Genomic DNA, 15,388 nt, shown 5'->3' with positions numbered 1-15,388 from the left:
GGGTGGGAATGATAAGGTATCAATATATTTTTTTAAGTTTCTAATTTATAGCCATAGTTAAGAACCACTGTCCTAGAGCATGGTGGCTCCAAAGAAAAGCAAGGTCGAGAGGAGGAGGACTCTGTGAAAAGGTTTATCAGGCCCATCTAGCAAGACCTCTTTGGCAACTGCCACAAATTCTAGGCCAAGTTCATATTTGCTCACTGTGACCATCATTACAACCAGTACCGGATTACACAGTACTACAGAATAGAATGGTCACTTTATTTTACCTAGATGCAACTAGTTTTTCACAGCCAATACATTTTCTTTCCTGGAATTTTTAAAATGATATATCCAAATTCAACTGTAATCTGGTGCAGAAGGGCAGTGACCAGAACTGTGCCACTGTGCCACTCCAACAGCTCTATCCTCTTTCAACACACATTCCACCCCCTAAGCAACCCTCACCAGGTCTCTAGTCTTGCAAGTCTCAGTTTTTCTCACAACACACATTTCTTTAATACCTACCTCATGAGGATGTTAACTAATAAAAACTTACTACAAAAGATTTGCAAATGTTTATTTGTATTAAGTAGGTAGAATGGTGCAAAAGTGCAAAGAAACTTATGCATTTGGGCTCTTGTTTCCCTGCTTTTTCACATTAATTTAGTACAAGAAAATTAAGTAACATTAAGGGCAATGAAAGAAATGAACATAAATATATGCCAAGTAGCCAAATCTTCAAATTCACTATAGGATGAACTAAAATTGTTGGCCCTGTTCACATTTATGTTCCCTTTAATTAACTGCTCTAGGTCTGTCAAAAAGGGAAGTGGACAACATTTATACTACAGGACAACAATCTTTTATTGAATCTTTTTTGTCTAAAACTCTGAATGGAGAGATTAACCTCTTATTCATAAATTAGGATAAGTCTAACATCACTATACCAAACCAGTATTATTTACAAAAACGAACCTTTGCTTTATCACCAGGTTCACAGGACTAAGTTTTAAACCCAACTTCAGTTCAACTTTTAAATCTTCCTGCCATCAAATGCCCAGAAACCCTTACAGGGTAGGGGCAGCCTTCTGATGGCAAATTCATCATTCACCAGGAATGTAAAGTCACAAGTGAACAACAAGAACAGAAAGATTAAATCATTCCAAACAATTCCTATTTGCTTTCCAAAAGCATGCTATGTCTAATTCTCCCTTTTTTTGCAGACAAGTGGGAGAAGGACCCATAGAGTATAGTAATGTTGATTAAATTAACCTCTTTGAAAAGGGAGCAAGATGGCTTAGTGTATATGAGGATGAACTGCTGTGGATGACACTAGCAGATAAAGTAGATAAACTTCAAAACCAGATTATAACACATACCCAACAACTGGTCAGTTCAAATGGATAGTTCTCATCTTTTTTCTCATTTAATTTAAATCACAGGTGTACTTTGTTACTTTCCAGTTAAATATAGTGCCAAATCTTGCAAAATAGAGAACAGACTTCTTATAAATTCAAATTAAAATGTTAAATAATAAAAATTGCTGGCATATTGTACAGTTTCTGACAGACTCCAGTACACTGGGTGCCAGAAAGTAATTCATCTCAGTTGCTAGTAAAAAGGTAATTATATACACATAAAAAGACAATATTATGAGACTGTAGTGTCACCTGTCAAAAAGAATATGTAGAATGGAATTTTCAGTAAACACCTGGAACGAAGGGCAATCAGAATACAAGAGAAAGCAAAATTCGTATAAGTTAATTCCTAATTTGAGAAATCAATAAATTGAATACATAAATTGATAAATACTGTCTCCATAGGTCACTAATTCCAAGGACTAGTTAGTAGTTAGTTTCTAACTAAATTATTACAGGACATTCTGGTGTATGCTCTCTTCTTGTGATCAGTTTGTTCTGGCAAGACTCCAACAAGCACTTGCCCTTGAAAACAACTCAGCAGGAGAAGGCTCTGAGGCAGTCACACTTCATTTAGAAAATAGCCAGATAAAAAATGCCAAGACTGCAATAACCACTGACAGGACAAGTACCAGGATACACATCTTCTTGCGAGACTTTTTCTGAGGAAAGAAATATGTAAAGAAGACACTCATGAAACAAGTAAAATTTTCTATATCTAAGACTCCAAGAGTGCTTCATAAATCTGCCTCCTTGTATTTCAAAATTAACTCTACTCATGCACAAATATGAAGAGACCTTCCCCAAAATCTAGCAGCAGTAGGCAGTAATATAGATTTTAATTGTTCACAAACACAGTTTTGCAAGGGAGATGTACCTATGCTGTTAGGCATTATTTGCAGTGAGTTACTTGTACGTATGTGTTTTAGTAAGTTTTAAACCTATTACAAAGTTTTATGTTCACTGTATAAAAAAAAAGCAAAAAGAGAAAATTACCCACTAATAAAACTATTGACTGTATTCTGACCTCTTACCTATGCATACAATTGTCTAACATAATTGGGATCATACCTTTGATATTTTCCTCACTAAATGTTTAGCATCAACATTTTTGTTATTATAAATTCTTCATAAACATCTCTTAATTTACATATCACACAACATCAAGTGGATATATATAATTTAATTATGCTTTTATTGTTGGATACTAAAGTCATCACCAAGTTTTTAAAGGAAATACTATTATTAAATACAAATTCCCTTAAGAATATTCCCAGGAAAAATATCCCCTAGGAACCTGAAAAGTGACTGAAATGCTATTTATTTATAAAAAGCCATGCAACCCAAAATGAAGGGAAATAAGTAGAACTTATTCACAATATCTGTACATTGAAATAAAGACCAAAAACAAGTCATAAAATCAGAGTCTCAACTAATAAGGGGAAGAATTTCACTCTATAGGCATAGCTTCATAATAATTAAGCCTTATCTATTCACATATAAATAGCTATCATAGTTGATTCTGTGTCCATCCTCTATGGCAACAGTCAACATACAGTATCTATGAAGTCCCACTTTACCTGTACCTCTTACTATCCTTATGCAAACACATTTCAGCTGTGTAGGATATAAGATTAGACTTATACTAGGTTCAGTTATCATGGCTAGCTTATGGGGTTAGCTTTGTAGCTAAGAGCCCAAAGAAGAGACTGCAGTTGTTTAATGTGTCAGTGTACCATGATGGCCCATAAAGTCTACAGTACCAAATGACTTTCTTTCATATCTGCTTTTACCTGATAGTAAGCAGCTCGCTGTAACTGATCAGTGGCTCTTTCGACATGCACCTCTGAGCTTTCCACATTGGCTTCTATGCTATCTGCAAAAAGGACAGGGGATGTTTTAGCACACTTGGATGTTTCAAGATTGCAAAATGAACAGACTTCTGTTGTTATGGGTCCTGGATTCACTATTGACAGTCATGAAATAAAAAATTACTACCTTAATAAGAAAATAATCCTATTCTTTGGAAATAAATACCGAAATATTAGGGGAAAGGATTTAAGAAGTATGTGACTCATCTATAAATGATTCAGAAAAAAATGCATACAGTGTGTGTGTGTGTGTGTGTGTGTGTGTGTGTGTAGCACAGTTTTCCACTGACCAACAAAGAGCTGCTTGGTTTGTAGATGGCAATTCCAGAGTGAAATGACAACATCCTTTTTGGATATATACACACAGACACATACATTACACATACACAGTAAGAGTACAAAAAAAGCAAATGGGGCAGAATGATAACAAGATGTAAATTTGGGTAAAGGGTATAAAGGAGTTCCTTGTATTTTTAAAAACTTTTTATAAACTTAAGATTATTTTCGCATAAAAAGCTTTTAAAAAGTCACTAACCCCATAATTGTGCAAATATTTGGAGAGAAAAGCTTGGAAGCTGACAGTTATTTGTCTAAGCAAAGACTTCCCAAGTGCTATGGCGAGTAAATAGGGCCAAGTATTCACCAAGGCCTCACTTTAACTTCCACATTTACTAATACATGAATATTGCTAAGAAAATGAATTTAGTAATTTAAAAATGATAGTCCCAAACTTTAATTCTATATCTGACACGTCTTATTGACTTCTTAGCACACAAATACTATCAACTCACCTTGATATTAAAGGTATCAATAATACATACCAATCAGATCACCTTGGTCATGGATCATCATGGCCAAATCTTTAAATATCTGATTGACATCCAAAATGTCAGCCTAAGAAAGACAAAAAACAATTAACATTAAGCAATATGTTAGACAATTTCTTTCCTGTAATTACCTAAAGTTTTGGCTTTTTTGTTGATTATTTTGTTTTGTTTTATTTGCAGTAGATTGAACCCAGTGCCTCATGCATGCTAGGCAAGTGCTCCACCACTGATCTATATTCCCAGACCCACATGTGGTTTTTGGTGCTGGGGATTGAACCCAGGACACTTTATCACTGAGCTACATGCCCAGTCCTTTTTAACTTTGAAAGAAAATCTTGTTACATTGCTAATGCTGGCCTTGAATTTGTGATCCTCCTGCCTCAGCTTTCCAAGTTGCTGGGATTATAGGTGTGTATCACTGTTGCTCTCCAAATGTGTATCATATGGCTTCCCAAACATGTTTTTAAAACTGGACAAAACATGCTTTCTCCATAACAGAAAATAATTTATCACTACTTACCTAAGAGCATAAAATGGAAGGCATGTAAACCTAAGAGCATAAAACGGAAGGCATGTCAAGCAATATTAGTTGAATGTGCTGTATGGGAACCAGTAAGATCACCCAAGACAAAATGGTATAGAATATAAGCTAGAGTACTGGGATAGATAAATTCTTGGTATGATAGCTCTACATGGAGCCTAAATGGGACCTTTTGGCAAAAGCCTGTGAGTATCAACATATGACAATGACTACTCTGACTTTGGACTAGAGAATTTAAATGATTTATATGGGATCTTGCTACCTGGTAAATGCAAGGAAGAGGAGATACTCACAAGAAGGAAGCCTCTTTTCCTCCAGGACTGATTCTGTTGGATTCTACTGCCACTTGGGCAGTGCCCTAGTAACACTAGGGAAATAAGTACATAATAAGATAAATAAGAAAGGGTGGTAATAGAAGAACTGACTAATGAATGGTACAGAAAGAGTGCAAAAGAGGAAGACTGCAGTACAGAGACGCCTTGAGCTGTGTCTTAAAGCAAAGGAAAGGTCATATAAACAGAAAGGAAGTGAGATAAAGAGCAAATAGTCACAGACTGAACATGCCCGATCTCGTCTGATCTTAGAAGCAAAGAGTCCCATTTGGCTATAACATGAGGTTTGTATGATAAGATAGGAAATGAATGGATATGAAAATTGAGCCCTACTGGACTGTCGAATGTGAAGTAAGGCCATTCCTGACATTCATTATATTATGTTCCTTTCCTTAACTCCATATGTCTCCCTCTGCTCCCTGTTAACATTTCTAATGTTAGATAATCAGGTCAATGATTAGCAGATGATAAAGAGTAAGGAAAGATATAACATATTTTTGTTTGTATAATTGTTTTTCATTAGTTATTTTTACTTACATGTAATGTTAGGCTTCATCTTGACATAATTACAAAAGAGATGTGACATTTGAAGACAATAAAATAGGTATAACTTGAGGATAAACTGTCTCATCTAAAAAGAGACGTGTCAGGCACAGTGGCACACACCTGTAATCCCAGTGACTTGAGAGGCTAAGACAGGAGGATCTCAAGTTTGAGACCAGCCATAGCAACTTAGCAAGGCCCTAAGGAACTTAGTGAGACTCTGTCTCAAATAAAGGGGAGGTGGGGGGCTGGGGATGTAGCTAAATGGTAAAGCACCTCTGTATTCAATCCCCAGTACCCACCCCATCCCACCTGAAAATAAATAAATAAATAAAACAGATGCTGATGGACCCTAGAGCAGTGGGTCTCAATTCTGGTTACGCATTATAATCACTCAAAAAAATCATAATCATTCAAAAGAATGTCCTCCATGTCTTGGAAATATAAAACTGAGGAAGTCAAGAGTCCCCAGGCCTTTAAGATGCTCCTAGTGATTATTAAATATCCATGCCCAGGGCCTCACCACTAGTACTTATAATTTATTAGGCTGAGTCATATAAAATTGTGGATATTTGCCCATTTTTAACCTAAAAAAGGAACTTCACATAATTAAGTACAGGGTACAGGTACAAGGGAGAACTCGGGCATTAAAAAAAAAAAACTTTTCCAGGTGATTCTAATGTGCATAAACTGGTTCAAAGCCACTACTATAGATGAAGGTCAAGGAGGAACTTCAAGTTTCTCCACTCTCCTCTCCACCCCAGGGATGGCAGTCATCTACCTCCATGGAGGAGAAAAACACCTTATTTAAGAATATTTTACTGGATACTATGCAAAGTTCAAACTGGAGCTCAGTTATTTAAGAAAGGTCTACAGACACCCCCCCACTCCCCAAAACCCCTACCTCAAAAACTGTTTCCATTTCTCTGACCTGCTGAAATGATAAGATCTGCAACTTGGAATCCGACTCTAGAATGCACAAAAATGGAGCAAGACTTTGGGTCTGTCTGTATACTGTGCTAATCAGATTAAGCAAAGGGGCTCTCCATAGAATCACGCCCAATCTAAAGGTGGCTATTGAGATTTGGGAACAAAGTCCTAATAAAAAATAAAATATTTGTTTGTCTTGCTCTGTTCTCCATGCATTTCTCAAGGAGACCATGTAAGATGTGGTGTTTGAGAAAAGGATTTGAGGACTCCTGGTGCCAAGGCCAATACCATAATAGCAACTTAGCAGCAATAATTAAAATCCACCATGACCAAAATGAGACAGATAATGTGCAAACATAATGATTCATTTTATGCTTTTTCATAATAACTCAGAAAATTCAGGCTAAAAAGCTCAGAAACCTGCAGAAACAGAGTCAAACAAAAAATATGACCTAGCTCTCACCTCCAGCTGCCGAATAGCCGTTTCCCTCTCTTTAATGAGTTCCAGATCTTGCTCAGTGATGGCTGCCTCGTCCTCCTGGCTCTGCATCTGGTTCCACTCCTCATGGCTGCAGGGAGACAAGCACTGTAGATGAGTCCTCCTTCCTTAGGTGTGACGAGACATATCTACAACACCTCTGTTGCCAGGTGAACCTATGTAAAGACATTACTGGGGCACCAACTCCTCTGCCATCACTACTAAGTCCCTGAGGGCTACAAGTTTCAGAGGAAAAGAGCCGGTAATACCAAGAAAACAAAGTTGCAGACTCTGTGCAAAACTGAGATGAAGCAAAGTTATGGGGGATGGGATTCCTTGTTTCTTGCATTTAGGGGAAATGTAATCTTGCTAGGACTTTTTAGACAAGGAAATAGCCTAAGATCTGAATTCAATGAATTACTCTGACTCATCCTTTACCAGGGCATTCTCAAACGCAAGCTGTATTGGTACCATGGATACTACTAAATGAGTGGAGGAGAGCAAGCTAAGTAACCCATCAGTGCTTCACCAATTCATTTAACAGAATCACATCTCCTGGTTTTCAGGAATTTCCCCAAGGTTATGCTTTGGGTTATATACCTCTTAACAGAAAACCAAAGTAAAAGCTAGTGAAATGTTATAAAAATTCTGTATTTAGAAGAAATTATTATACTAGATACAAGACACTTTGAAAATGCAGTGATATGCATTTTTCAACAGTACGTATGGATCATACTTTGTCTCCACTGTATTTAAAGAATGTCCTCCATGTCTTGGAGATACAAAACTGAGTGAGTCAAGAGTCCCCAAGCCTTTAAGATGCTCCTAGTGTAGTGGGGAAAACAGAGACATGATAAAAAATTTTAAGTTCCTAACTAATACCATGAATACATATCTGAGATTAGCTTAGAGAAGTTAAGAGTCATCTTTCAGATAAAACTATCTGCTTTTCCTCTTCATGTTCCTAGAAGGATGAGCTGCCTTTATTTTAGAGGTGAGTAAACAGACCAGAGAACACTGACAAACTTAAATCTGAATTAGAGATAAGATGCTGAGACCTCCTAATCTGTAGATTTGTGGGTTCATATTTATTCCACACTTATTCCTATGAGTGAAGTTTCGTCCCCCACACAAGGACATCAGGATTTCCTGGAATTTTTTGTTCACCTTAAATTACTCCTCCTGTAATTCAAAGACCTTAAATAACCCGTGGCTCCCCTTTACTTTGTACTTTTTTCTCATTGATTTTGTTTTATTTTATTTTTGTTTGGTGGCAATGAGGATTTAACCCAGAGGCATTCTACCACTGAGCTACAAACCTCAGATTCCCAACCCACCCTCGCCCCTTTTAACAGTCTAAGACAGGATCTTGCTAAGTTATTGAGGCTGTCCTCAAACTTAAAATCTTCCTGCATCAGCTTCCTGAGTTGCTGGGATTATAGGCATGTGCTACCACACTTGGCTTCTCATTCATTTTTTAAATTAAAAGTAAACATAGACAGGCATGGTGGCTGTAATCCCAGCTACTCAGGAAGCTAAAACAGGAGGATTGCAAATTGGGAGGCATCAGAAACTTAACCCTGTTTCAAAATCAAAAATAACAAGGGCTGGGGATGTAACTCAGTAGTAGACCACCCTTGGGTTCAATCCCCAGTACCACAAAATATTTAACAGATAGAGATAGGGACACCCACCAACTATCCAGCAGGTGGATAAATAATTCTTTACCTGTCAAATGAAACAAGCTGCTCCTCTCTTTGCCTCTCTTCTGCCTAGAAAGCAGATGGCATTATTATTGCTGTTATCCAGAAACAAATATGTCACAGACACATAAAACAAGGGTTTGCTTAATTATAGTATAAAGAATTAACATCCCTGACTTCAACAGAATCTTTAAGATGACAAGAGAACTCTGGCAATCTGTGTGTCTCAACTAAGAAACTAGTGTGAAGTGGCTAAAAGCAAATCAGCATTTCAGCTGGGACCCAGAAGAGAAACCATACTAACAAGGACCAAAAGAATACAGGTAGGGGAGAGGGATTATTATTATTATTATTATTATTATTATTATTTTATTGTTATTATTATTATTCCTCTTCTTCTTCCTCCTCCTCTTCTTTGTCACCACCACCACCACCACTATGGAAAACATTTTAGCTGTATCCTCTACTGCTGAAGGACATCCGGATGTTTTTAATTCTTTTTGTGGTGGTGGGGATTGAACCCAGGGCCTCATGCAGGCTAGGTGAGTGCTCTGCCACTGTGCTTCAACCCCACCTTAATGTTTCTGGTTTCTGACTACTACACATAATGCTGCTCTGAACATTCTTGTACATACATCCTGGTACATATGTATGCAGGTTTCTCTATGGTAGAATTGCTAGGCATAAGGTATGTATGTGTTCTGAAGAAGCTGCTGAAATGTTTTCCAAAATACTTGCTCCTGGGCCAGATAGGAGAGTTCCTGCTAATCATATCCACAACAGCCACCCCCAGTATCCACAGAATTTAAAATGTCTGCCCTTCTGGTAGACATGAAATAGTACTGCATTGTTATTTTAATCTGAAAATCCATGACAACTAAAGAAGTTGAATACCCCTTCATTTCTTGGACCATTATTCAAAATAAAACCAATATGTTTATTTGCCTTTTTCAACGTGTTGACATTTACACTTGTGAAGCAAAAGCAATAGAGGACAAAATGGCAGTGGCACCAAACTATACTGTCTTCTTCATCACCAGGCACTCGCAGTTAAAAAAATAAAGAGCCAGTTTGTCTTTGATGAAGTCATACAAATTATTCATTAAATATCTACCTCTTGATATACATCTTTTTAATACTCTGTAGGGTGAAATGGGAAATATATATAAAACATTATTCTGTTACAAAACGAAACTTGATGTTTGTCTCTAAGAAAAGCATTTGTGTAGTTCAGTTGTAGGCTGAATTAGTCACATTTTTAGGGAACGCCATTTTTATTTATTCCATTTTTTTTGAAGCGGGGTACTGGGGATTGAATCCAGGGGTGCTTTTACCACCAAGTTACATCCCCAGCCCTTTTTTTTTTTAAATTCTGAGACAGGTTCTCGTCCATGTACTGAGGCTGGCCTCAAACTTGTGATCCTCCTGCCTCAGTCACCTGAGTCTCTGGGATTACAGGCATGTGTCACCATGCCCAGCTTTGATATGATTTTATAATATGTTTAAAAGTTTATAAAACTTTTATAAACATACACATGTAACTCAGTGGTTACAAAGCCCCTGGATTCAGTATCAAAAAAAAAAAAAAAAAAAAAAAAAAGTGCATGGGGTCCTGAGATCAAAAGTTCAAGAACTGTCAGGCCTGGTGGTGCAAGCCTATAATCTCATCAATTTGGGAGGTAGAGGCAGGAGGATAGCAAGTTTAAGGCCAGCCTGGGCAACTTGATGCTTATCTCAAAATAAAAAATAAAAATGGATGGGGATATAGCTCAGTGGTAGAAGACCCCCGGGAGCAATCTCCAGTACCAAAAAAAAGTTTAAGAAATGTTCTATTGGTTGTACTTTTTTCACATTGACCCATGGGGAATTCTTTGTACAACATATTCAAATTCTAGTCCTTTGTCAGTTACACATATAGTGACACCTTCTTGCAGTTTGTGGCTTATCTTTTCACATATTTACTACTTTCTTTGCTCTTCACTCCCTTCTGCTCTTCAGACTTTTCTTTGAGGATCACTGCCTTTAGAATTTCCTTGAGTAAAATGTGCTGGGCTTATAAGAAAAAAAAATTTTTTTTTTTTTGGTACTAGAGAATGAACCAATGGTCACTCAACCATGAGCTACATCCCCAGCTCTTTTTTGTTTTGAGACAAGGTCTTGCTAAATTGCTGAGGCTGGCCTCAAACTTGCAACCTTCCTGTCTCAGCCTCCCAAGTAGCTAGGATTATAGGCTTTCACCACCAGGCATGGCAGGAACTGAAAATGTTTTTAATTAGACCTCTCTGTGGGTATTTATTTTTACTGGGTTTAGAATGCTATGTAGGAAGTTACTGTCCCTCATTAACATTCAAGATAGCATTCTGGGTGTGGTGGCTCATGCCTGTAATCCCAGCAGCTCTGTAGGCTGAGGCAGGAGGATTGCCAGTTCAAAGCCAGCCTCAGCAACAGCAAGGTGCTAAACAACTCAGTCAGACCCTGTCTCTAAATAAAATACAATAAAGGGCTGGGGATGTGGCTCAGTGGTTCAGTGCCCCTAAATTCAATCCCTGGTACTCCCCCAACCTCCTCCAAAAAAGATAACATTCTAGCAGGGTGTGATGACCGAAGTCTGTAATCCCAGCGGTGTGGGAGGCTGAGGCAGGAGAATCTCAAGTTCAATTTAACAAGGCCCTAAGCAACTCGGTGAGATCCTGTCTCTAAATAAAATATAAAAAAGGACTGGGAATGCAGCTCAGTGTTTAAGAGCCCTGGCTTCAATGCCTGGTACACACACACACACACACACACACACACACACACGCACATATTCTACTGGTTTCCATTGTTAATAGTAACAAGTTAACTGTCAATTCCAACTATTTCATCTTTAAGGTATTCAGTTTTCCCAGTGATTTTGGCAATTTTCTGTCTTTGGTGATCTGATAAGTTTTTTGGGCTGGGGACATAGCCCTGTTTGTAGAGTACTTGCCTTGCGTGCACAAGGCCCTGGGTTCAATTCCCAGCACCACAAAAAAAACAAAAAAAGAGTTTTTTAAATTTATCCTGCTTGTGATTTATTAGGCTTCTAGAAACCATAGATTAGGGTCTTTCATGAATTCTAGAACATTATCAGACATTATCTCTTCAAATGTCACCTCTGTTCTATATTTGTTCTACTCTCATTCTGTAACTCTATTAAAACCAGGGGAGCTTAACCACTGAGCCACATCCCTAACCCTTTCCTTTTATGTTTAATTTTGAGACAGAGTCTCACTAAGTTGCTTAGGGTCTCACTAAATTGCTGAGGCTGGTTTTGAACTTGCAATCCTTCTGCCTTAGCCTCCTGAACCACTGGGATTACAAGGATACGCCACCATACCTGGCCATGTCTCATAATCTTTCTTCCATATTGAGCCTCTTAACCCCCTGTGCTACATGCTGGAAAAAAAAAAAAAAAAAAATCTAACCAATTTTCTAGTTAAACCACCCACCTATTAAGTTTCTCATTTCTTTATTGTTTTCCAATTTTAGAAACTATTTTGCTACTTTTCCAAAACTTTTTGTAGTTTTCTGATTCCTGTAAATATTTTCAAATTTTTCTTTTATTTCTTTAAACACAATAAGTATAGTTGTCTTATAATTCCAATATAGTCCTTACAGGTATAATTTTATTTTACTGTTGTTTCTAGTAGTTCTTGTTCAGGATAACTTGTTTCTTTGTGTACTTGGTTATTTTTAACCAAGTGCTACTCACTGCGATTCAATGTGTTGAGGATATTCTTTCTAGACCAGGATAAAGGTCTCTCCACAGAGTGGATCTGGATTTGCTTCTGCCTGGTACAAAGGTGTTTTACCAGTCTAGGACCACTTGTAGCTTGAAGCATCCAGTATTTGGACATTAAATCTGCCAGAAGGTTACTTTGTAGCAGAACTTAATGTCTAGATCTTCCCTCCCTCTTGCCTGTTTCTACCATCTGCTTAAATCAGTGCTAATGCAATCTTTTTGAAGGAAGGCTTACTTTTGGCTTACCTATATCCTAAGAATACAGTCTTTAAGGGTTCAGTTTAATTTTGGAAACACCTTTTATATTCTCTACCATGCATGGACCCTGGGCTTTGACTTTTGTCCTCTTTATGACCTGAGGACATCAAAACTGAAGTTCAAGTTTGCCCTCAGTAAATGTACTCAGTGCAAAAGCATTATCAGTGCTCTCCACTTACCTCTCTCAGATTTTGACCTTAATATTTATTTTAATGGCTATTTGCTACTTTTGAGAAGTTGAGTTTTTAAATCCCAGTGTTTGATAATTCTTTTCAAAAAGAGAGCTAGTCCAAACAACCTAGCCTGCTATAGTCTAGAAAATAGACTCAATCCTTTGTTTTTAACAATGATTAATATAACAAAATGAAAAATTACACATAATTCTACCTCTTTTTTAAAACCATTATGCACATTTCATTTTAGTCTTTGACCCTATGCAGACATATTTTTTTACACAGGTTATACCAATCTGACTTTTTGGGGGGGAGTTGGGTGCTAGGGATTAAACTCAGGGATGCTTAACCACTGAGTCACATCCCCAGCCCTTTTTTATTTTATTTTTTTTTATTTTATTTTGAGACAGCCTCACTCAGATTCTAAGGCTGGCTTTGAACTTATAATCCTCCTGCCTCAGCCTTCTGAGCTGCTGGAATTACAGGTGTGTGCCAATGCACCCAGCCAATCTGTCATTTTGTAATAGCTGATGTATATGTTTAAAACAAAGGCTGATGGTCACCGAGAAAGGAAGGGGAAAAAACAAAAAAAAACTTTGGAAAGAACATCCTGAAATTGAAAATTTACTTTTTTTTGTTGTTGTTGTTAAACAAGTCTTTTCATTTTCCAGTTGTCGATGGACATTTATTTAACTAATTTATTTATATGTTGTGCTGAGAATCAAACCCAGTGCCTCACACACACCTGGCAAGTGCTCTACCACTGTGTTCTACCACACCCTAGCCCAAAAATTTGCTTTTAAGAATCAACTTACAGAAAGACGAGATCCAGCTCTTGCTCTGGCAATACTCTCCTTTTCCTTTTCAGATACCCTTCTCTGCACAGCCTGGAAATTATTTAAGGCTGCAGAGAAGTCATTCATGAGGCGTTCTTTCTGAAGTTTCTGCTGGCGCTAAGGAAATTAAAGAAAGAATTTGAGATTTTATATTAACCCAGAATCATTTGGCTTTAATTCCTATTAAAAGTAAAATTATACTTCTTGCAGATTTCCAACAAGAAAAATTATTATAAAATAGAATCTTCTTTAAATTAATTAATTCACTCCTTGCTAGCTCAAATTCCCAGTTAATACTCTTCAGACCAAATCAGAAATTTCTTTCTTTCATTCTGACAAATCTGGGAACTGGATATCATTTATCTTGTAATATCAGAAGAAAATGCAATTCAGAATTTCTGTTCCCTGGAGAATCTAAAAGAAGAATACTATCTTTGGATTCAGTCTGGACCCAAAGATTGATTTTTACAAAAATGTTGAAACTATATTTGTGTATACTGAGTTCACAGTTTCCCAGCAAACCATAATCATTTTTATTTATAGGCTTTTATTTTAAAAGTAAGGTTTAAAATCTTTAAGAACTTGATAACTACTTTATCTACAGGCTATCTTTATTAGGCTTGCTACTTCTACATCTCAAAAAATACATGCTGAGAGCACTTGCTGTATACTAAGCACACAGAAATAACTTCAAATAGCTCATCATCTATTTAGAGATAAAGAATATAGACACATAAGTGACAAAGTAATAAATAACAGCTATATCCAACTAATACAATAGAAGTTCAGAGGCGAGCTAATCAGTAAGAACTTAAGTGGTCAAGAAAGGCCTCAAGAGGACGTGGAGACTGAAGAAAGAGTGAGCAGAATAAGCAGAAAGACGGGATAGAGCAAATCCAATCAAACAACAGTGTGAGCAGAGGCTGGTAGGAGAAAACTGGGTCTATAAGGAGATGGTCCGGCTGGAACCAAGGTTTATTCGTTAGAGAAGATAAAAATGAAAAGGCAGGGAAGGGGCTAACTGTAGGGGATTTTAAATGTCAACTTAATAAATCTGGGGCTTAACTCCTAAAGAACAAAGAGCAATGAAGATTTTTCATATGGGAATATGACAAGGACAAAGGAATAACTTACAAAACTCAGTCTGTGATGACATGCCAAGTGGAATGGAAAAAAGAAAGGAGTAGAAACAAAAAAATTCTGCTACAGGGCAGAGGACATAGCTCTGTGGCACAGGACCTGTCTAGCATGCACTAGGGCCTGGGTTTGAACTCCAGAAACTCAAAAAGAAGAAAAAATTACTGCAATAGTTTAAGTTTAGGAGGACACAGTATCAGTAACTGGATCATAAAGAAATGAATTTAAGAAACATATTGACTGAGTGAGAGATAAAGAATGACTCAAACTTCAAACCTGGAAGAATGATGGTAACACCAAAAGTAAATTTAGGTGAGAAATTTTTTCCTCTTTCTGTGATTTTTATTACATAAATAATATTATAGCAATAATGGGGGAAATCACTCCCTAACATTGCCATCCAAAAATACTACCTTCTTTTCTTTTCTTCTTCTTCTTCTTCTTGTTTTTTCTTTTTTGTTTTAGTGCTAGGATAGGATCCAGGGGTCTTTGCACATGCCCAGCAAGTACTCTACTACTGAGCTACACCTCTAGCCCCCTAAATGCTGTCTTTTCAATATATCATAAACATTTTCCATGGTACCATAATCTTC

General features: G+C 37.1%; 1 protein-coding gene across 1 annotated transcript in view; it reads right to left on the bottom strand.

The window, feature by feature from the left end:
- Positions 1–548: 548 nt before the first annotated feature.
- STX12 (syntaxin 12) overlaps positions 549–15,388 on the bottom strand; it is a 33,224-nt gene continuing 18,384 nt past the window's right edge. The window contains exons 4-9 of the mRNA XM_079115175.1: positions 13,638–13,775; positions 8,654–8,697; positions 6,911–7,016; positions 4,096–4,168; positions 3,197–3,279; positions 549–2,065 (exon numbers count right to left, since the gene is read on the bottom strand). Coding sequence (XP_078971301.1) covers positions 1,973–2,065; positions 3,197–3,279; positions 4,096–4,168; positions 6,911–7,016; positions 8,654–8,697; positions 13,638–13,775 — 537 coding nt within the window. The 3' untranslated portion in view covers positions 549–1,972. The remainder of the gene's footprint in view (positions 2,066–3,196; positions 3,280–4,095; positions 4,169–6,910; positions 7,017–8,653; positions 8,698–13,637; positions 13,776–15,388) is intronic.

The sequence above is a fragment of the Sciurus vulgaris genome, assembly GCF_902686455.1.
Source record: "Sciurus vulgaris genome assembly, chromosome: 1".
Taxonomy (NCBI): Eukaryota; Metazoa; Chordata; class Mammalia; order Rodentia; family Sciuridae; genus Sciurus; species Sciurus vulgaris.
The sequence above is the reverse complement of the archived record's forward strand: the minus strand, read 5'-3'. Positions and strand labels throughout refer to the sequence as shown.